The sequence below is a fragment of the Berghia stephanieae genome, chromosome 2, assembly GCF_034508935.2.
Source record: "Berghia stephanieae isolate SIO BIC M18660-M18661 chromosome 2, UCSD_Bste_1.3, whole genome shotgun sequence".
Classification (NCBI taxonomy): domain Eukaryota; kingdom Metazoa; phylum Mollusca; class Gastropoda; order Nudibranchia; family Aeolidiidae; genus Berghia; species Berghia stephanieae.
The window spans coordinates 106627483-106650376 of NC_088361.1; the positions used below are offsets into that span (position 1 = coordinate 106627483).

At 36.8% G+C, this 22894-nt stretch overlaps 1 protein-coding gene and 1 non-coding gene across 2 annotated transcripts; both read right to left on the bottom strand.

Annotated features, from left to right (window-relative positions):
• Positions 1-280: 280 nt before the first annotated feature.
• On the bottom strand, positions 281-22386 carry LOC144966169 (putative small nuclear ribonucleoprotein G). Its single transcript, XM_078902309.1, has 4 exons — positions 22249-22386; positions 12519-12541; positions 5452-5576; positions 281-579 (listed from the first exon to the last, which is right to left on the bottom strand). Exons 1-4 carry the CDS (start codon positions 22278-22280, stop codon positions 529-531), a joined length of 231 nt encoding a protein of 76 aa, XP_078758435.1. The 5' UTR covers positions 22281-22386; the 3' UTR covers positions 281-528.
• LOC144966811 (small nucleolar RNA U85) lies at positions 12637-12911 on the bottom strand. The gene has a single exon (XR_013644288.1). It is a non-coding gene; the product is annotated as a small nucleolar RNA U85 (small nucleolar RNA).
• Positions 22387-22894: the final 508 nt, after the last annotated feature.

Here is a 22894-nt window from a genome sequence, read left to right on the forward strand (position 1 = left end):
GAAAGCATGTTGGAAAACAGATATAAGGGGATAGAAGACACAATATGTACCTCCCTGCCCGCTATGGGAGGTCAGGATCCCCACCCAGCCAATTATATTATGTATGTCACTGAGTAAAATTTGAATATCCGCCAGTGAGCTTCTAAACAATATTAGTCTGAGTTAATTTAATTTTCTTTTTTAAAAGTCCAATCAATATGTTTGAATGGCAAGTCTGCTGGAAGCAGTAAAAAAAAAACAAACAAAACCCAAACAAAATTATAACAAGCATTTCAAAAGATCATTTTCAACAATATTTATTACCGAATAAAACCATTTGATATCAACCAAGTGAAATTAAAAAAAAACATGAAGACCATTACACAAAAATCTCAGTCAATCACTGAACTTTCAATCTGTACTCTGCTTTACGACCTGGACATACGAATACAACACATCCACACCACACTTAAGCCACCACTCTCCTTTCACACAAATGATGATAAATGAAACTGAAGTGTGAATGAATTTAATGAAAATTTGGATGAATCATATCCTCTCTTGCGACTCCAGCAAAACAACACTATTTCCACGGACTACCTGTCAAATAAAAAGAAAATTAAGAACGTCAGTTGGTTTAGTTACAGAAATTAAACAATAGCTTGGCAATTTAGAGCTCATGAGTTCTTGATTCACAAAAAAAAGTTTGGAAAGAACATAACACAGCAGCAGTTTGGCAGTTAATCTGGCATGAGACAACTCCCAATAACATAAAACAAATCATCTTTACGAAGATAATGGGGTCTTTCCTTGTAGTCATGCTGTGGTACGGATCTGACGCCTATAAAAAGTGAGTAAAAAATCTCGTTATACCACCATCCTCCGCCAACAATTTATCAGCTACATATTCAAAACTTGTGAAAAGTAAATATCTCTCATTATACTGCAAATATAAATAGAATCCCCACTCCCCATTCAAGCAAACAGAACGGGACATTACTTGTCACCATTGTAGTCTCTTCCTTGTTCTCTTGATGTGTTCTTCTTTTTCTCTTCCTCGTCTCTTTTTCCTCTTCTTGATTCGAAAAAGAAAATATTTATATTGCAGGATAAATAATTATCTAATACAACCCCCCCCCCCCCCCCTCAAAAAAAAAAAACAACAAACAAACAGACCACACCAAATGTAACCTTCATTACGTATAGAATGAAGTTTGCCTCTCTTAGAAAGATCAGGGAGATAACTGCATTATTCTATACACATAGCCAGTTCAAATTTGGTAAACTACAGTGCAACCCCTGGATAATGACATCATCCGGGACCAGAAAATTATGTCTTTAGGACATGTGCCTGTCTCCTGTTTACAATGGGTTACGAACTGCCGAACCCGAAAACTGAAGAGACACGCAATCACCCCCATAAACATGATGTCAAAATTGAATGAAACATGAGATGGTGGGAACCCTGTGGATTACCGCCGGGCAGTAGGACCTTGCCCTCCATTTGAGGAACCAGGAATGAAGGATCAAGGCTACATGCGATTGGAAGAACCAAACAACTAATCCAAATTATGCAGTGGAAGGCTGAAGGAATCTCTAAAAAGAAATTAAGACTAAAACAAAAGTGGCATGCGACAGAAAATCATCGCATAGAAAATTGGCATACCAGCTATTTATTTCTGTCTCGACGATTTACAAGAAGCATGACCTTGACCTAGAGGCTCCTACCATTCCGCTTTTCGCGGAATAATTTCACTTAATTGGTCTACATTCCACATTCAAGGCAAAAATTCCGCTTTTCACCTTTCCAATCGAGGAAAATAAAAAATAAAAATCTCTAGTGAAAAAAAAGTGAGCTATGGCTTATTTCGTCAGCATCTCCTATGGTCAATCAACACACATTTTTGTGTGTCTGATTAGTCCCTTCAAAGTGTGTGCTGCTGATGTCGGATGATATTATATGTTTGGGAGGGGGGTTGACCGTGTATTATTATTATTATTATTATTATAGTGACTCCAATTTGTGAGGTCAATGACCTTGGTAATATTATATGTTGGCTTCAATCGGTAATAATATTATTGAGTTCGTTCAGCTTCTTTCCCTATTTAATATTTGCCCTGTGTGTGTGTGTGTGTGTGTGTGTGTACCGACACGCGCGTTTTTTTGATTAGGTGTGTGTGTACCGGCACGCGCGTTTATTTGATTAGGTGTGTGCGTGGGGGGGGGGGGGGGGGGGGGGGGAGGGGGGGGGGGGGAGGAGGAGGAGGGCCCTGACAAGGTTAAATCCATCCATTTAATGCTTTGCTCTGAGACGGCCAGGACTTGTGTGTTCTCTATTATTATTTGACCCCCTTTTTAGTCTTTACAAAATCTGTACATTTTAACACATTTTATATTTTATTCGAGTACTTTTTGATTGTCTATTACATTTTCTGTTGCAAAGCATGTCAAAGTCAATAACAGTAAGTTGATTCCGCTTTTTTATCTCAAATTCCGATTTTTATGTATTCTGATTCCTCTTTGGGGCTATTCGGGGTAGGAGCCTCTGATGACCACTGCAGGGATGGACCTCTACTTCTCTGGTTAATTCAACACGACCAAGCAACGACTGCGAATAGCGCGCGATATGAAGGGCCATACTTAATTCTAGATTGGTCTGCTTTGTTCACATGCGTTTTTGCTCATTTGGTTACACTCCGGTTAAGTTGATTTTCGGATAAGTCGATTTTCCCCCGGTTCCCCTGGGCATCGTCTTATCCGGAGTCTACTGTAATTTGTTGGTTTGTGCTTAGATATCACAACTTGTTACTGAATAATAGCTGAATTATCATTTGAGAACATGTTACAAAATCAGAAAATTATATCTTCAAGATGGAAAAAAAATATCCTCCTGACACACGTTAAGTGTGCAATATCATCATTTCCTTATTTCAGTCAATTCCTTCCACGCATTATGTTTCTGTCATGCCCAGACAGGCCTACCCCGAAACTCGACTATGGGAAATAAGAAAAATGAGCTCATCAAATGACATTCTGGGCTTGTCAACCAACATTTACACTGATATAAGTGTGACGAACGATTTTCTTCCACTGCGTGGTTCTTTATCATTCGCCAGTGTCTCTTTCAAAACCACTTCAAACCTAGTGGACGAGACATATATTTGTTTAACACCTCCATTTAAAATACTCAAACATGGACAGTCTTTCTCCAATAAAGCTCTAAAATCTTTCTAACGGAAATTTTGGTCGTTAGGTGGTAAACCTTTCCATTGTATAACGGAACACTCACTTTCAGCTTAAGGCTTATTTACCTGTTCAAATTGTCTGCCTATTGTATCCATGCCTGCTGCTAATTACCTTTTCCAAACAAGACTCCAACGTGCTTAGGCCCTGAGGTCTTGTCTCGTTCAAGAGTAGCTAAAATTGCAATTACTGTCTATCTCTCCGGTAATTCTCCGTTACTCCGTATTAATCAAAGCCTATGAATATCATTGGCTATCTAAAACAGGAACATTCTTCTGAATGGCTATTTTCATTTCACAAAACCAAATTCATATCTGATTTTAATCACACACACGCTAAGAAGCCCAAGAGAGAAGAGCTATCCCTCCAATTTCAAACTTAAAAAAAGTTTGTCATCCCTCGGCTGGAGGTAAAATGAATTATTGGTTAACATTCAAAGTGGAACGAGATATTACTGTAAATTCAATTTAATCTGTTATTAATATTATAGTTTGTGTATATATTTTAATTGTGCTATTCCATGGATGTTCGTAAGTTGGAATACCTGTACAAAACTATATCTATATTTATCTTATACTATAGTTAACATTTGCTTATGATCTATGCTATTTTTTCATTTATATTCAATATGTATATTGCTTGAATGTCTGTACCGTACCGCCAATCGCCGGCCACACATCATAACCTCAATTATAATTAATAAAAATAAATAAAGAAATACCAGGGACACAACCCTGTTAAATTCTCATCATGTAAGATAGCTCGACTGTCAGTTGATGTTTAAAACATATACTAACTACCATTATCATGGAGTTACTGCTTCTCCTTGCCTTTGTCGACAAATAAAGGCTATTATGATGTGTCGCTCAGGACGATTCGGTGGCGAAAGACAAACTCGATTGGCTCTAAGACCTTGTTGTTTTAACTCTTAATTGGAGGTCCTGGTCCTTTTCCGTGTCCTTGGAGCACCCAGTCGTGCCGAATCCCTGCATCCCAGTCCTTGAACAGTGGTAAACCCCTGATGTCAGCCCCTAACTACAACACACTTGTGATGTCCAGAAAACTCTGCAAAGCAGGCGCCAACCCTGGAACTAGCTGATACATTTGCCTCAGTCAAGCAAGCCGGCGGGATAAAGATAAGCCAAACGGGCTTATACCATTTTCAAATGTATTTTCCACAGACACAAGTGATTATATCAAAATACATAAATAAATAAATAATAAATTAGATCCACTCAATTAGAGCTTTTCTTCCTGATATCAAATAAATACTTATTCTTTCTATCTTTTCCTGTAACAATCTAATTAAACTTTATGTATAGAATTGTTATTATTGCATTTGGGCGTTACTATTGTCTTGACTCACTTGTTATTAATACAATTAAGTTATAAGGGATCCTAAGGCAATTCTTGATCTCCCCTAGATTAAACCTGAGCCGTTTGTGATATAGGTTGAGTGTCGCAGCTGGTAACGAGAGCCATAGCACGCATACTAGTTCGAATCCAGACCATTGAGCTATCGGTTGGACTCGATCCCACAAAAATAACACACAACCCGCCACAATAAGTACTAGATCAAAATTAAATAAGTCTGATATAGGTATAGGGAGATTAAACACTTTGGAGGGAGATTTTTCAGCAACCCCAAAATTGAGTAAATTAAGGACTTGGTCAACCCAATCTACTGGACAGTCACAATGACAGTCTTCAAATGGCTGTACTGTATAATATTTCCAAATGCAAATGCCACACAAACTAAACTTCATCATAATGTGCATTGTAAACAAACACGTTCTCATTTCCATCTAATATGACTATGACTTCTGGAATTATGAGATTTAAGTCGTTTAAAAAAAAAAAAAATTAAAAAAAAGATTGCCTTTAAGTAGCCCGGATGCCTGATAAATCGGATGAAAATAATAAAATAATCTACAATACAATCAAATGCATTTAATTTATGCCAATAAAGCTTTTAAAAAATGGTGATAATTGAAACTGAAACTAGTCACATTCCAGGCAATTGTTAAGCAGCAGCAGCAACACTGGGGAATGAATACATGTTAGATTTTTAAAAATTCTATTGCGAATAACCTAATGATTCAATAATAGTACATTAAAAAATTCCAACCAGAAAACTGGCACTTAAGCTCTCAATAAAATAAAAAAAGATCTGATATCGGATAAAACTTATCATTTACCAATTGCAATCTAATGTAAAACTAACTTACCACCATGCCAATATTCCTTTTCTCGCCCGACTTTGTCTCTTCAATTGAATCATCAATGACCAAGTTCATGAAGGGGTCAAACCCTCTCAGGGTTCCAGTGACTTTGCGATTTCCATTGAGCTTCACTGTTGAAATATAAAGATAGAGAGCAAAAGGTGAAACCAACAACAGATCTGCCAACCTTCCCAGAATGAAAAGAGTATTATAAGATCATAAAAAGTGTCTTTTTTAGTAGAAAAGTATATTTTGTCCTCACATGTGGAAAAAAAGTGTGGACTATACAAAAATTTATATAAAAGCCAATTCCACACCAAAATCAAAGTAACATTCACAGCAATCTATATTAATTACAAAATGATCTGGTTTATCGAGAAACTAAACTAAATGAGCATTTCAAATTAGTATAAGGCTCAGAAAATGCAATATCTAAGGATATTAATATAGCTTTCGAAACACTCAAATAAATGACCCAATCATGTTGGTAATATTGATACTAGTGTCAGGGGAAGAGGTGGTTGTTGTAGCTATGGTGCTCAAGTGATTGTGGTGATGATGAAGAAGCTGTCGTGGTGGTGGTGGTGGTAGAAGTGATGTTGTTGTTGGTTGTGGCAATGAAAATGCTGTGATGGTGGTTGTAGCAGTGGTGATGATTATGATGATGTATCAAATGAAGTTGTGATGGTGATATACATCTGCCAACCCAGTAAATCAGTTTGTTTTGAGATAAATAATCTGGGAGAGAGGGATTCAATTCCATAGATGACATTTTGCACCTGTGACAAGATATTTTCCATTATGTCATCTAATGATTTATGTCTCTCTTTTTGAGCATTCACTCCTCCTCCTACTACTATCACTTCCTACTATATACTACTAATACTATCACTTTTGGTAAAATGATGGGGAATTCACACATATAATCTATAGACATGTTAAATACCTCTAAAAATGGTTCTAGTGAATTCATTTTGAACCAAACAGTGTTTCTAAAGCTGCCTGCCCACTTGGTAATAAAAAAATCTTTATAAATTTTAAAACCAAAATACAGTAATTTTAGTTGTTATAATGGGAAATAATCCATTTATGTTTAAGCTTGTTTGTTTGTTGCTTTAGGTCTCTTCCAACACAATTGAGGTTATAAAGGTTGTTAGCAATAGTTTTTAATTGAAGGCTTCATTGTCAAAGATGTTAGTTCAATTTAATCCCCACTTTAAAATTTCTATTTAACAAGAAGTAAAAAACTTAAATGTGGCTTTTGGCCATTTAAATTATAAAATAAGCTTACATGCATAATAGACACTTAGATAACCACGCCTCCAGGACAGTCATCATAATGTAAACAATGACAGTGATGGTAAACATAGCAAACATTTTTATAGCCTTATGAGCCTTAGTAAAATACCCACTGTTCTACCACTCGATAAATAAAACCCAACACAGAAATCTGTGTGTAAACTTAAACGCTTATAATATGATCGAAAAAATTGTGTGAAAAAGTCACCCATTTGGCGGTATGAAAACAATAGGAATGATCAGAGAGAAAGGTCGAATTCATTCACTTTATTGTTTATAAACAATCAACTATGTTTGTACGAACAGGTATAAAGGTGTGTCACAAAATCCATGTTTTGATTGGTCAAAAATCTACTGGTTAATATTCTTTGCAAATCCCCATAAAGGTATGAGAAAAATATAAGTGAAAACCAGCATTATTTAACTACCTGAAATTATAATTATAGTACAAATTTACAAAATGTGATGCATCATACAACAGTTGACGTATGACATTGAGTAAAGATAAGGTTGTATCCTAGATATTTCTTGATAGCCCACTGATAACGCTGAAATCGGCACAACTGAACCTCTTGTTTCCCGTCCCTACTAGTGACCAGTAAAAGGCCGTGACTAAAGTATATTCAGTGCTGAAGGTGACTGAAAATGGAAAAGGAGGGACGTTTTTAACGACTGTCTATAAGTATAAGCCCCAATTTTACTGTATCGACTGTCTATAAGCCCCATTTTTACTGTATTAACCACCATCTTAAGACGGATTGATATTCTAACTTCTGAAGAGTGGGAAACTGCATCTGTATGTCCCATCATACATCAACTCTCTAACTGCCAATACACTGAGTGGGCGTAATGTTTTAAAACCAGGAAATTCCTCCTTTGACTCTAAAACTGTGAATTTCTGCAGACCAGAGGAAAACCATAAGCACTGACATACACTCCAACACGATTTCCTCAAACCCCTCAGAACAAGCAAAAAAGTTTGAGGAAATCGTGCCTTGCTAAAACAACTTGATGGAGAGGGGAGAGGGGGAAATGGGGCTCAACGGTATGGTCTTAGCTTCGAACCTGAAAGATACCTAGTTCAAATATTCACAGTGTGGTGTGGCGTTCAACAAACCAGCTCTCCAGAGCTCAATTTGTGGAACTGAGCTACGGTTGAAATGTGGGCTATTCCAGTCTTCCCTTGTAATAGACCCAAAGACAAATCTCTGCTTAAGGACGAATAAAGGGAACTTTATTATTTATTTACTTTAGTGACTATGTTGAGAAAGATAACTTTATACATGACATGTTCGTGGGTGAGAATGACTGGTCACAAAAAAAGGAGGAAATTTTCATCGTGAAGATCATGACCCATCCATGTGACCATAACCTATAAATTTGAATTTCACAAAAATTTACTGAGGTGCGATCCAAAATTTGTCTCTATCTGACAAGACTCGGTTGAATTTCAAAAGTTGAAAGTGTAATTACAACATTTGGTGGTTGTAGTAGCGATGATGATGTGGTGGTGGTTGTAGTAGTAGTGGTGGTAGGGATGATGTGGTAGTGATTGTAGTAGTAGTGGTCATATGGATGATTGTGTGGTGGTGGTTGTAGTAGCTGTGGTAGGAACGATGATGTCGTGGTAGTTGTAGTAGTAGTGGTAGGGATGATATGGTGGTTGGAGTAGTAGTTGTGGTAGGATGATGATGCAGTGGTGGTGGTTCGGTTATAGTGGAAGTAGGAATGATGAATGATGATGTGGTGTTAGCTGTAGTAATAGTGGTGCTAGGGATGATGGTGTGTGGTGGCTGTAGTAGAAGCGGTGGTAGGGATGATGTGGTGGTGATTTTAGTAGTAGTGGTCTTAGTCTTAGAGATGATTGTGTTGTGGTGGTTGTATTAGTTGTGGTAGGAATGATGATGTGGTGGTAGTTGTAGTAGTAGCGGTGGTAGGGATGATGTGGTGGTGGTTGTAATAGTAGTGGTGGTAGGGATGATGTGGTGGTGGTTGTAATAGTAGTGGTGGCAGAGATGTTGATGTAGTGGTTTTGGTGAGTGTTTTTTATTCAGTGATGATAATAGCAATTTGTCAAAAAGGAAGAAAATGTCTCCGTCTATCGATCAAACACAAGCAAAGTGTAAAAATAACAGGAACACAGTTTTATATCAGTATTATGTAATTGTATATTACTATTACTAGTATAAATCCATTCTTATCATAAGACATAAATTTACTTTTTGTAAACATTTAATTTAATGAATTGTCCCTTCCACATATTAAATGCCTACAATGTTACTCAAATAAAAGGCCCGTGTTTTGTTTTGGTTTTTACTATATAAAGCAGGTTACAATATCTTTGTTAGGGTACCGAAACCTAGTGGTTATTCAGCTTATAAATACAACCCAAGAATCTCTCAAATTTAAAGCCATAGTCCAAAGGAAAAAAAAAAAGAGAGAGAGAGAGAGAGAGAGAGAGAGAGAGAGAGAGAGAGAGAGAGAGAGAGAGAGAGAGAGAGAGAGAGAGAGAGAGAGAGAGAGAGAGAGAGAGAGAGAGAGAGATTAAAAAAGCCTACGACCCATTTGTCCCTCCACTTCCCCTTCAACCATCAACTAGCTAATCAAATTACACCACTCGCCTTCTGTGTCAATTGTGACATCTGGGCCATTCTGTCTGGCCCGACGTCATAAAAACGTGACCGTCACCTAATTGCACGTGATTGAGCACAGGTGTTAAAATATGACATAAGACATAATGGTGATTTTGTGGATTTGAGGAAAATGTTTGACACGGCAAATTTCTGAGAAATTCTCAAAATCACTGTTTATTTATCAAATTTTTTTTTTTAAAAAGGAGGAATTGTGATGGGGATGGGCGGAGATAAACCATCAATTAGGCGGAAGATTCTCAGTTACATGTAGTTGGTGTTGGTGTGTGTGTGGGGGGATCTGTATCACAACATACATTCATCTACGGTCGTAGCTAAGCATTAGCAAATCATGACTCATGGTATTGAAATTAGAACGAATGGGAAAGTGATAAGAATGAGCAGAGGTGTCAGTTATGCAAAACGGCGATGGGGTGTGTGTATGATTATTATATTGTATACACACATGTCACTGCGTGGCATTTTCCCCTCTGAACGGTATTTTAGTGCTAGGTCAACTCGACCCCATTAGTGGGGTCAGCCCATGGGTGTAACAGGTAGCGGTCACGGGAAATCTGTGATGCCCCTGATGGTAATTAATTGCTGCAATATTTCATGGTATTGCTCAGTTGCTAACATGAATATGAAAATTGTTCCCTCACCACAAGCAAAGCAAGGGTTTCTTTCATCATATGCCATGGTTGATAATAATGTATCCTCTTTAGGCTGCTCAAAAGAGAGGTGTCAATTTAGTGGTTTTTGAGCTATCAATGAAATTAATTTGTTGTAATTTGCATATTAATAATTTAATTCCCAGCGGCAGAAAATGATTGAAACAAGCATCATTGTAAAGTAAAAATGATGATCTTGACACATGCCAAGTTTTGTTATCCGGGCAGTAAAATCTTAAAAGATATGAATTTTTTAATTGTAAAATTCTTATTTGGCATGACTTGGTGAGATCTTCATTTTCTCTCCCACAGTATTCCATGCCATGAATTATGTCCAAATATCAGTTTAGGAATAAAATATAAACCATTAGACGAAAATAGTATTAATCTTATTTTTTAAAGCATTTAACTGATTGAAATATTATGTAGTATTGGGCACATTTGAAAGCCAACTTTTCAATGGCTTGATGACTTTTTTTCTATACTTAAATCCCTTACGATTCAAGTCAAAATTACATATTTTATGACTGTTAGACATTATTGTTTGAAGATGTATTCTGCCTTTGTGTGGTTGTCTCAGGAAATGCCGACTTTATAGTGTCATATAGGTGTCAATGTTTAGGGTCATTGAAATCCATCTCAATTGCTCTAATTTTTGCATGTCGAATAAGTAATATAATGTAAGTTCAAGTTCTCCTTTTGTGCACAAGTGAATGTGTTAACTTTTTATAGACTGAAGCGTCCAGGTATATATGGCAGTGATCTCCCAAAAATTAAATGATCTGCTGTGGTATGCCTGTGGTGTTGTACTGATTTGACTCTGGTTGTTATTCAATTGTTTTATCTCTAAATTTGACTGACTGGAGTTCAATGGTATGTCAGATGACTTTATAAGACAATGACTAAATGGGGGAAAGGAGATGATTCTATATAACCTGTATGGACAGTGTGTTCGTTTTGAATGCAGTTGGTCGATAAGGAGAAAGAGGTCACTACTAAGAATAAACTATATGCCCTCATAATTTTGAATCCTCTTTTGTCCACATCTGTGTCCGTCTGTTTGAGCAAATCATTTAATTTAACCGTACCAGTACTTAGTGTCAGTTGTAATTGATGATTGGTACTGCAATATTTGTAGTATGTCCAGTAACCTTGTTGGTTGATTGAATTTTTCTTGTAAAGAGGTCATTGGTAGTAAATTGAGATATTGAAATCATACACAATATTGGTTTTTAGTTTTTACTGGTCAATAAAATCTTATCCTCATGAGTTATTTTACCACATAAAGACACAAAACATATCAGTTTACTGCTATGACCAACACAACAGTTTGAGAGGAATCGAAGGGGTAAAAAAATATACAGAACAACAAAAAAACATGAATAAATCAAGAGAATCAACATAGATGCATATATGTACTTTTGATTTTTATTAAAACTCTTGAGATACTGCCGCTGAGTTTTGAATAAGATTTTTAAAAATTTAAGTGCACCATAATTTACAAGCACTTAAAATTAGATCCACAATTTGTGATATCTAAAGAAAACTATTAACCACAGGAATATCAAATTTTCACTGATCTTTAGAGAGACAACTGATTTTTCAAATCAAAATAATAAAGTGAAGTCTATTATTGTTTTCCCCCTATACAGACATATTATAAGACCATAAATATCCATAATTGCCCGCCTGATACCAGTTGAACTCCAATGACCTCACGCAGGTAGCTAGCAGCGAGGGTTAATGGCCCCTTGGGAGTGGGAGTTCCAACTAAAATAGTGCTGATTCCACGCAGTGACGCAACCTTCAATGTCACAGCAAATCATCAGTGGTCGAAATGACAGGTCACATTTTTTAAAAATCCTTTAATTTTTTAAAATTTTTTTTAAAGCTGGCTGGGTGACATTAGTTAGAGAAAACCGTGTTCGGGATAAAAATTAGTTTGAGGAAGGAATGGAATGATAAATAATAAGGAAAAAATTCCGGACATTCAAATGAGTTAGAGGAATCCGTGGAGTGTATTGTCATTGAAAAAGGTTATTCTGTAATAAATGAATCTAGCAACTTTAGCATTTCTGTCATAATTCCATCTCCTCACTAAGCCTTACCGATTTTCATTTTTTCAAAGAAAATTCTACCTCAGACATCATTATTGGAGGACCAATTTCATTATTTATTGGGGAGGGGATCTTTGGTCATCAAACAGTTAACCAATGTACTGACATCACATTTGCTTTATCCAACATTTTACCATCTTCGTCCTTTAACAATAATTGCCTATTTGGACAATAAAGATTATTATTATTATCATTATTATTATGCAGTTTCTGGAACATTTGTCAAAATCAAAATCAGGAAAACTTGAAAATTGGTGATCATGCAACTATTTCTACAATCCATGAAAATAACAAACTAAATATAATATATATAATATCCTTTGCTTTTGACACGGCACAAAATATTAAATACTTACAAGTGAGAACCTTTTCCATGTATCTGAAAACAGAAGGGAAAAAAATAAAAATAATATAATAAAATATACAAGAGATGGAAGACAAGCAGTTTCAAAGCAAATGCTCTCAAAGAAATTCAGCCATCAGATTACTAAAGAAGTCAGCAAAGTCCTGATCACCATGGAATAAAGGAGGATAAAAAGTGCTTGGTTCTATGACCTGTCCTGTTTATTAAAATGGTCACAATGCAACCTCTAGCGATGTGACCATTTGTTATAAACAAATCAATGTATGTCTGGCCTTACAGCTAATGTAAACATCTGTATACATCAACCAAGATTACAGACAATAAAAAAACTCTGGTTTTAATGATGAACAGGAATAATTCAGACGACCATAAATCATCACCTGGCTGAGAAAGTTCAAAGATTATCCAAAAAATATTCACCACAAATACAATTAACATTAACAGTGAACAGGCTACTCGGATTGGTGGCTGTCTGTGTATAACCATAACCCATACCTGTCTACTTGAACATTTCAAAATCTGTAGCCAACATAAAATTAATCAGTAATAAATGGTACAATTTTAGTAATACTCTACCAATTATCAACAACAACAACAAATTTTAAAAAATACTGCGTATCTACAACCTTCTATACATAAAATAACTGTTGTTGACCTCCACCATTACGAGCTGGCAATCGACTAAGTTATCATGGGCGAGAACTGAGCAGTAGACTTTATAACTTAAAGGGAACATTTTTTTTCCTTTCTTAGATAACTGTGGGAACTAAAAAAAAAATTTGTTTTTAATTGTTTTTTTTTCTCCAACAAATTGCTGTGAAATCAAAACCCGTAATATTTCTTCCATTTCCGTATGTCCGAAATCGTTACCTAATTTCCGTAACAATTACGAACGAGCCGTAAAAGTAGACAGGTATGATAACCTTATCTTACAGAGTTCAGCATTATTTTGCCGATCATTTGAATTAGAGTTCAAGTATATTTCCTGATTGTTCGGAAAAATAGAGTTTACGGAGTGTCTACATACACTGTAACTTTGACTTTAGGCAGTTTAGTGAGCAGCAACAGTGGGAGTCAAATTGTGAACCAACTCGCCCATAAGAAAGTTGTGACTGGAAATTGCCGTTGGCATTTACTAAAAGTTTTAGGGGGTTCAATAATAGATGCACAACTTCGTTATAAAGAGGAATATCACATATTTTGGTATATTATTTTCGTTACTAGCCGGGCACCTAGCCTCAGGATCTACGTACACAGTAACATTTATACACGGTAACCTTGAATCTCGCCTTTAATGGGTTAAATTGTATTGTTGATATTTTAAAATAACACACACACACACACATACAAAGAGCAAGGTCTATCCATTGCTTGTATTGTAGCGGCCAACCAGTTACCGGAGCCACCGTGTAAGTAGATCCTGAGGCTAGGTGCCCGGTTACCACGTACGTAGACACTGCCTTAAGTTTATTTCCCGAGCGTTCAGAGAAACTGTAATAGTAGAGGTCAAGTTTATTTCCCGAGCATTCAGAGAAAGTGTAATAGTAGAGGTCAAGTTTATTTCCCCGAGCGTTCAGAGAAACTGTAATAGCAGAGGTCAAGTTTATTTCCCGAGCGTACAGAGAAATAGAGTTTAAGTTTATTTTCGCGTACATTCGGAGAAGTAGAGTTCATTTCCCTGACCGCTCTGAGACAATAACAATGGTAGGCACTTCGGTATCTCCAGATTCAGTGCTTATGCGATAACCTCATCGCGTCAATCTCTTATTTATTCTTAAAACTATTCTTGCAGCTTGATTTTGAAAAGGCTGCAGTTTATATTTCTTCCATTTCCATATGTCCGAAATCGTTACCTAATTTCCGTAACAATTACGGACGATCCACATAAGTCATCAGTTAGGCATACGTTTCACTCAAACACTTTTACAAAGTCTATTGCATGCTGCCTATGGCCAGGCTCTTATTTACAGAAGTGTATGAACCTCATCCAAGGACACGCAGAGCAAGTTTTGTAATTGTTGTCACCCATTTAGCTTGACTTTCTTAATCATTAGTGCTGTACAGTACCAATATCTTTGGGCATAGGAGACTTCTGAATTATTCATTAGATTTGTGTAAAAAGCCAGTTGCAAGGTGAAGGTGTTTATCAGGGATTCGAACTCCGGACATTGTCTAAAGATCAATCAAAGCTAGTATAAATACACTACATCACAGAAACTGAAAGCAGAACCTATAAACGATCTTTTATTTGCTGCCATAGAATTTATCTTGATATTCTTACAGGGAACACCATTCGACACCCAAGTTTCGTGTGTATTTTGTCACAGGATAATTCGACACCCGAGTCTCGGGTGTATTTTGTCACAGGATAATTCGACACCCGAGTTTCGGGTATATTTTGTCACAGGATAATTCGACATCCGAATTTCTGGTGTATTTTGTCACAGGATAATTCGACAACCGAGTTTCTGGTGTATTTTGTCACAGGATAATTCGACACCCGAGTTTCGAGTGTATTTTGCCACAAGATATTTCGACACCCGAATCTGGGGTGTGGATTGTCAGCTAAGAATTCGGCATCCCAAGCAGGGTAGAATTTTTGTTTCGTAAAAAATATTGAGGTTTTCATGGGGGGGGGGGAGGACGTTGACAAAAATTCTATAATTGTCCATCTTTGCAAACACACAAACCATAACTGCACGACCATCTCTCTCTCTCTCTCGCTGTCTTTCTATCACAAAAACACACACACATACACTCTCTCTAAGACCTAAGTGACGTCAACTTCGTTCTACTAAGTGATGTCAACTTCCTTCTACCTATAGGTCACATTATATTATTCTGACACAGATGACATAAATAGCAGATACTGTGTGACAACCTCGCGTTTAGCGAAATAGCTTAAATACTCATACCATCCACCAGCCGAATTAATGCACAAGATGATGTATAACCATGAACGTTTTTAGTTTTATTGATAGAAATTAGTGAGAGCTAATCAGAAAAAATGGCTGGTTAACCCCCGATCCTCGACCGCTGTATAAACGTAACACACCATTCCCACCTCACTGACGCCGCAGTCGTTTAAATGTAACACACCTTTTCCAAGTGACACGCGCGTCAGTTGTAGAAACGTAACACAGACCCGACCTTGATTCAGTAAAAATTCCATTGTGTTCTTTATGAAATAAAAGCCGAAGTTTGATTGGTTGATATTATAAGTTTCAGCCAATCAGCAGTTTATTTAAGCTGTTTGGGTTGAGTATGAAGCTAGTTTTTGACGTAAGAAATGACGCGATCAAACCCGAGTGACGCTATATGTTAGCTACGTCATTCAAACTTGCTAGGCAAGTACTGGGAACCGGTCGTTATTTCCGGTTGACCCCAATGCGGTACTAGAGTTAATAACAAAGGGATAAGTGACGTCAATTTCCTTCCTTCTATTTGCAACATCTCATAATAGATGACCTGGTGTAGAAATGGTATATATCTATCAATATAGATAATATGCGCTTGGCTAAGAAGTTCACAACATTGCCATCCGGAAATATAGCACACCAACATACAAAACCATGTTTAACTCTAGTACCGCATTGGGGTCAACCGGAAATAACGACCGGTTCCCAGCACTTGCCTAGCAAGTTTGAATGACGTAGCTAACATATAGCGTCACTCGGGTTTGATCGCGTCATTTCTTACGTCAAAAACTAGCTTCATACTCAACCCAAACAGCTTAAATAAACTGTTTGCTGATTGGCTGAAACTAATAATATCAACCAATCAAACTTCGGATTTTATTTCATAAAGAACACAATGGAATTTTTACTGAATCAAGGTCGGGTCTGTTACAACTGATGCCCGTGTCACTTGGAAAAGGTGTGTTACACTTAAACGACTGCGGCGTAAGTGAGTTGGGAATGGTGTGTTACGTTTATACAGCGGTCGAGGATCGGGGGTTAACCTTAAACTTTTATAGTCTGGTTCTGGTTAATAGTTAAGTGAGAATTACTCATAAACGTGGATGGCAAAAAAACAAGTACGATCACCCGTCGATGTGCTGTGTGGCCCTGAGCAAGTCATCTGGCTGATGGTAACTGTAGACGGCGAATGATTTGATTTCCCCGGTTTTGTTCGGTCACACGTACTGTGCATGCGCGATTCAGGTGTCGAATTAGCCTATCTGGTGACAAAATACACCAGAGTTTCGGGTGTCGAAAGACACTCCCGATTCTTATATTTCACATGCTTGGGTAGTGTGCTTAAGATTACAAAATGATAATTTCAGCATTTCGAGCAACTGGTAGGTAGTTGCATGAAAATTTGAGATTGCAGCAATTGTTTTCAAAATAGTCTCATGCTATTCTGCAAGAAATACACTTTTCAATGGTACCAAAATTATGACAATGTGACAATTAGAACCAAAGTTACGGGATTATTAGTCCGCAAAAGTGGACCAAAATACTTAATATAATTTAAGAGGAAAAAAGAAACTAAAACTGTGACCAGAGAGCAACCGAAAAGCGGGGAAATGGAAAATCACGGTTATTTGGGATGGAATACATATAAAACCATATATCAAAATGATCGCAAAGGAAAGACGAAGCAAATTAAAAAAAAATTAAATGATTATTATGCAATATTATGCAACGTCATGCAATTACATAACCCTAGAAAATGAAAAAAAAGACGCGAGGAACGGATAATAACTTTAAAAACAGATTTGAGGGTGGTCTTCTTCCAGAGCATGCTTACAATACTATGGCTATGATTAATTTTGAACACAAAAATTGTTAAAACAAGAGGAAAGGAGCGTAAACGTATGAATTTAGACACTAAAGTTGTGTCCTTGGGGAAGGCACTTAATATTTGGCATTGGCAAATGAGCAACAGACGAAAGATGACTGGTATTCGGAGAGAAGAAAAAAAAAAACAAAAAAACAATGAACAGGGCTAGAAATAAAGTTGAACAAGTGTCAGTAAATGCAACTTGCAAATGTACTGCATCCTTGGACAAGACATTTGGGCACCAACAGTACTCGGGAGAAACAAGCTTGCCGCTTTATATATGCAAACATGGTCAGTGATAAAAATGCAAAATTAAAAACAAGAACTACATAAGAGTGGTAGAGAAAACTTAACCTGAAAATGCAAAATTGAATATTACGTAACATATTACATAATAACAAACAATAAGCCGATAAATACCGACACTTTGCAAACTTTCTGCAACATAGGCATGTCATATATCAAACTGAACATCTCGAAGAGATGTATCATATGACTAACTATTAAACTACATTAAAATTGAAATGAACTTTAGAAAATTTGATAATTGCTTTGCATTCAACATCACTAAGAGAACAGATTAAAGGGTACTCACGTACTGACTCGCTTAAATCCATAAGATGGCTGATATGTGGCAAAAGACAGAAGACAACAAAATCTAGGCACTCTGGGTTGTTGGCTGCATGGAATGTAGACACAGGCAATATCCAGGTAATGATACTGAATAAATACATCGAAGTCCAAGCAATGATACAGAAGTAGTTGGGGGAGACTGACGATCGAATTCATGTTGTTACTTCAATTTCATATTTAAAATACAAGGCAGATTATTGGAGCTGGAGGAGGCAGTCGACGGGAGTTGGAGGTGGCAGACAATCAAATTCATGTCGTTATTTCAGTCTCATATTTAAAAATACAAGACAGACGACTGGAGTTAGAGGCGGCAGACGACTGGAGTTGGAGGTGGCAGACAATCAAATTCATGTTGTTATTTCAATTTCATATTTAAAAATACAAGGCGGATTATTGGAGCTGGAGGAGGCAGATGACGGGAGTTGGAGGTAGCAGACAATCAAATTCATGTTGTTATTTCAATCTCATATTTAGAAATACAAGGCAGATTATTGGAGCTGGAGGCGGCAGACGACGGGAGTTGGAGGTGGCAGACAATCAAATTCATGTTGTTATTACAATTTCATATATTCAAAAATACAAGGCAGATTATAGGAGCTGGAGGTGGTAGACAATCAAATTCATGTTGTTATTTCAATCTCATATTCAGAAATACAAGACAGACGACTGGAGTTCGAGACGGCAGACGACTGGAGTTGGAGGTGGCAGACAATCAAATTCATGTTGTTATTTCAATCTCATATTTAAAAATACAAGACAGACGACTGGAGTTCGAGGCGGCAGACGACTGGAGTTGGAGGTGGCAGACAATCAAATTCATGTTGTTATGTCAATTTCATATTTAAAAATACAAGGCAGATTATTGGAGCTGGAGGAGGCAGACAATCAAATTCATGTTGTTATTTCAATCTCATATTTAAAAATACAAGACAGACGACAGGAGTTAGAGGCGGCAGACGACTGGAGTTGGAGGTGGCAGACAATCAAATTCATGTTGTTATTTCAATTTCATATATAAAAATACAAGGCAGATTATTGGAGCTGGAGGAGGCAGACGACTGGAGTTGGAGGTGGCAGACAATCAAATTCATGTTGTTATTTCAATCTCATATTTAAAAATACAAGACAGACGACTGGAGTTCGAGGCGGCAGACGACGGGAGTTGGAGGTGGCAGACAATCAAATTCATATTGTTATTTCAATTTCATATTTAAAAATACAAGGCAGGAAATGAAACATGAAAATGTGGTGTCATAATGAACGTCTGACTCTGAAAACAAAAAAAGTACTTCGATTATGATTAAATCAACAAAATTAAAAGTTATATAATAATTTTTGTTGTGGTAAAGAGTAAAGTAATGAATGAAATATACTTGAATTGGCTCTATCATGCTATTCTGTATTATTTGTATTGAAATTAACCACATTAAATTAAACCAACACACTTAACCTGCAGAACAAACAAAAATAAAAGATAAAAAATAATATCAGTGGAACATAATTTTTAGTTGTCCGGTATCATCCCAGTTAAAAAGTCATTTCAGTTTCAACATTCATTCATAAAATAAAACTAAAATTATGGATGGGACTATTTTCAGTCTTTTTACAGCAATTATTTAGCTTGAAATTATTTATACAAGTCACAAAAGCAAACACAGTCGATAGTTTACAGACTGCACTGTACACAGGAGACTCGGGGATACATCGAGAGGCAATCCTGGTTGGCCGTCGCCAACTTCATGAACACGCATCGTATTTAAAGTCACTAAAAGACGCTTTCGCCAGCATCAATCACCACCAAAATTCACACAAATAGAGAAAAATGGTTGGCGAATAATATAACATTAATTAAAAATAGGTAATATAATGAAAAATGTATTTAAAATGAAGTTAAAACTTACCAAATTTTCAAACAGCTGGCATCTGAACAAAGAATGAACGGATTAAAAATCTGAAAACGCCGCCTGATGCGCTGGCTTCTCCTCTTTAAAATGAGACCGGAAGTGACGAAATTAGTGCACAGGAAGCGATTCCACGGCAATGGAAGTAAAACTATGTTCACCGGTAAACACAATTTTCACTCCAGAGCCGTAACATCGATATCGGGGCTCGATCAGCGGCTCAGCCACGGGCGATGCGACTACCTAACACAGACCCGACCTTGATTCAGTAAAAATTCCATTGTGTTCTTTATGAAATAAAAGCCGAAGTTTGATTGGTTGATATTATAAGTTTCAGCCAATCAGCAGTTTATTTAAGCTGTTTGGGTTGAGTATGAAGCTAGTTTTTGACGTAAGAAATGACGCGATCAAACCCGAGTGACGCTATATGTTAGCTACGTCATTCAAACTTGCTAGGCAAGTACTGGGAACCGGTCGTTATTTCCGGTTGACCCCAATGCGGTACTAGAGTTAATAACAAAGGGATAAGTGACGTCAATTTCCTTCCTTCTATTTGCAACATCTCATAATAGATGACCTGGTGTAGAAATGGTATATATCTATCAATATAGATAATATGCGCTTGGCTAAGAAGTTCACAACATTGCCATCCGGAAATATAGCACACCAACATACAAAACCATGTTTAACTCTAGTACCGCATTGGGGTCAACCGGAAATAACGACCGGTTCCCAGCACTTGCCTAGCAAGTTTGAATGACGTAGCTAACATATAGCGTCACTCGGGTTTGATCGCGTCATTTCTTACGTCAAAAACTAGCTTCATACTCAACCCAAACAGCTTAAATAAACTGTTTGCTGATTGGCTGAAACTAATAATATCAACCAATCAAACTTCGGATTTTATTTCATAAAGAACACAATGGAATTTTTACTGAATCAAGGTCGGGTCTGTTACAACTGATGCCCGTGTCACTTGGAAAAGGTGTGTTACACTTAAACGACTGCGGCGTAAGTGAGTTGGGAATGGTGTGTTACGTTTATACAGCGGTCGAGGATCGGGGGTTAACCTTAAACTTTTATAGTCTGGTTCTGGTTAATAGTTAAGTGAGAATTACTCATAAACGTGGATGGCAAAAAAACAAGTACGATCACCCGTCGATGTGCTGTGTGGCCCTGAGCAAGTCATCTGGCTGATGGTAACTGTAGACGGCGAATGATTTGATTTCCCCGGTTTTGTTCGGTCACACGTACTGTGCATGCGCGATTCAGGTGTCGAATTAGCCTATCTGGTGACAAAATACACCAGAGTTTCGGGTGTCGAAAGACACTCCCGATTCTTATATTTCACATGCTTGGGTAGTGTGCTTAAGATTACAAAATGATAATTTCAGCATTTCGAGCGACTGGCATTGTTTTGCGTTATATATAGCAATTTTTGTCTACTACTTTTGAGTATTTGAACTTCTGCTCTTTCAATGAAATAAAATTTAACCTCGGTAGATTCTGCTTCTCTTTTTTTTTAGACATATAATTTGATACCAATTCTATCAATGTAGCATAAATAGGGACAAAGTTATCGTGAGTCCAATTTCTTTGTGCGTTATGTAATTTCATGTAATCTGCTTTTTTTGTAACGAAGAAGTGTCCAAAAATAATTAATGTACATTGTTTTTAAGCTCATTACTTTTCTGAAGGTGTCTGTGAAAAAATAATGAGCTAACTTTATTTTTAACCTTATAATTATAAAAGTTATTGACATTTGAGTGCGAAATCAACGGTTTCTTTGTCACAAAGTTCGGGAATAAATTACAAAGGAATATAAGGCGCATTTTTCACCCAGATAATGTTACATAACTTTTTAACTATTTATCTGATGTTCATGAAAATGGTACCATTGGAATTTTGTGATGCTGAACTTGATCTTTTGAGATAGATTTTGAAAAGATCCTGCAATTTTGAAAAATTTATCTAAGCTTAAGTCGGCCTTATTTTTTTTTTAACTGACCGCCCTTTTCTGTCTCATCCGGCAGTGATTGGGTAGCTGGGTCTGTTACTGTTAGACTGGGCGGGAAGTGCGTTGCGATTGACTATAGAAACCGGGATAAACTTCAGCTCCATGGCCCATGGACCTAATGCATAGCTGTGAAGGACTGGAGAGATCAAATAAAGTGAGTAGATGCGACTTATATGAGTCACATCTACTCAATTTATTTTATCTCTCCATTTTACTGGCTCATTTAGGCACCTCTAGCAGAAGGACTTGATTGACTTGGAACATTGGACAAGAGTTTGTGCGTCACAAACGCTTCGCTATTGGTAAAAAAATGCAAGAGTGGAAAACAAAACAGCCGGTATATGACCATAACAAGAGGATCCAATTTCAATTTTTAAAAGAATTACTTTTTTAACTCAGGTGGATGCGCTTTACTCATCTTGAATTGTGTAGATTGAAAATGCTAATACAATTTGCCGGTATTCCGTCGTTTGACTATCGTTTGTACTTCGTTTTGTTGTTGTTCCAGGGTTGCCAGATTATTTTTCAACAAAATGCCAGGGGAAGACTCAAAAAATGCCAAAACACTCAAAAAAAATGCCAAAGTCTGTTGACTCCCACCCCCACTAAGAAAACTACTCACTTTTGATAGACAATTTACTATCATATCCTGGTGGCTTGCGTGTTTTCTTTTCTTTTTTCTTTTGTTTTTTGAATTATACTAAATTTCCTGTTGGGGTAATTTTTTACCTACTGACTACTAAGTGGAGTGCTAAACCACTACACCACGGTTGGATTTTAAGAATGAAAAAGAAATACATTAACATGAAAGGTAAATACGTAAACAGTTAAATAATTATTGACAATTAAGAAAACTTACTGTTTCGTGTTTCTTATGAAACTTAATTAAGAAAAGGTGTCATTTGAAGTATAATATACAAGAAAAGAAAATGCCAAATGAAAATGCCAAATGCCAAATGATTTTTCTAATGCCAAACGGTTTTCAAAAATGCCAGATTTTTGGAATCTGGTATTTAAAATGCCAATCTGGCA

Coding starts and splice junctions, on each gene's coding strand:
- LOC144966169 (XM_078902309.1), bottom strand. CDS start 22,280: ATGAGTAAAGCGCATCCACCTGAGTTAAAAAA. Junction 5,577..12,518: donor CATGGAAAAGGTTCTCACTT/GTAAGTATTTAA, acceptor ATATTTCAACAG/TGAAGCTCAATGGAAATCGC. Junction 580..5,451: donor AAAGGAATATTGGCATGGTG/GTAAGTTAGTTT, acceptor TTTATTTGACAG/GTAGTCCGTGGAAATAGTGT.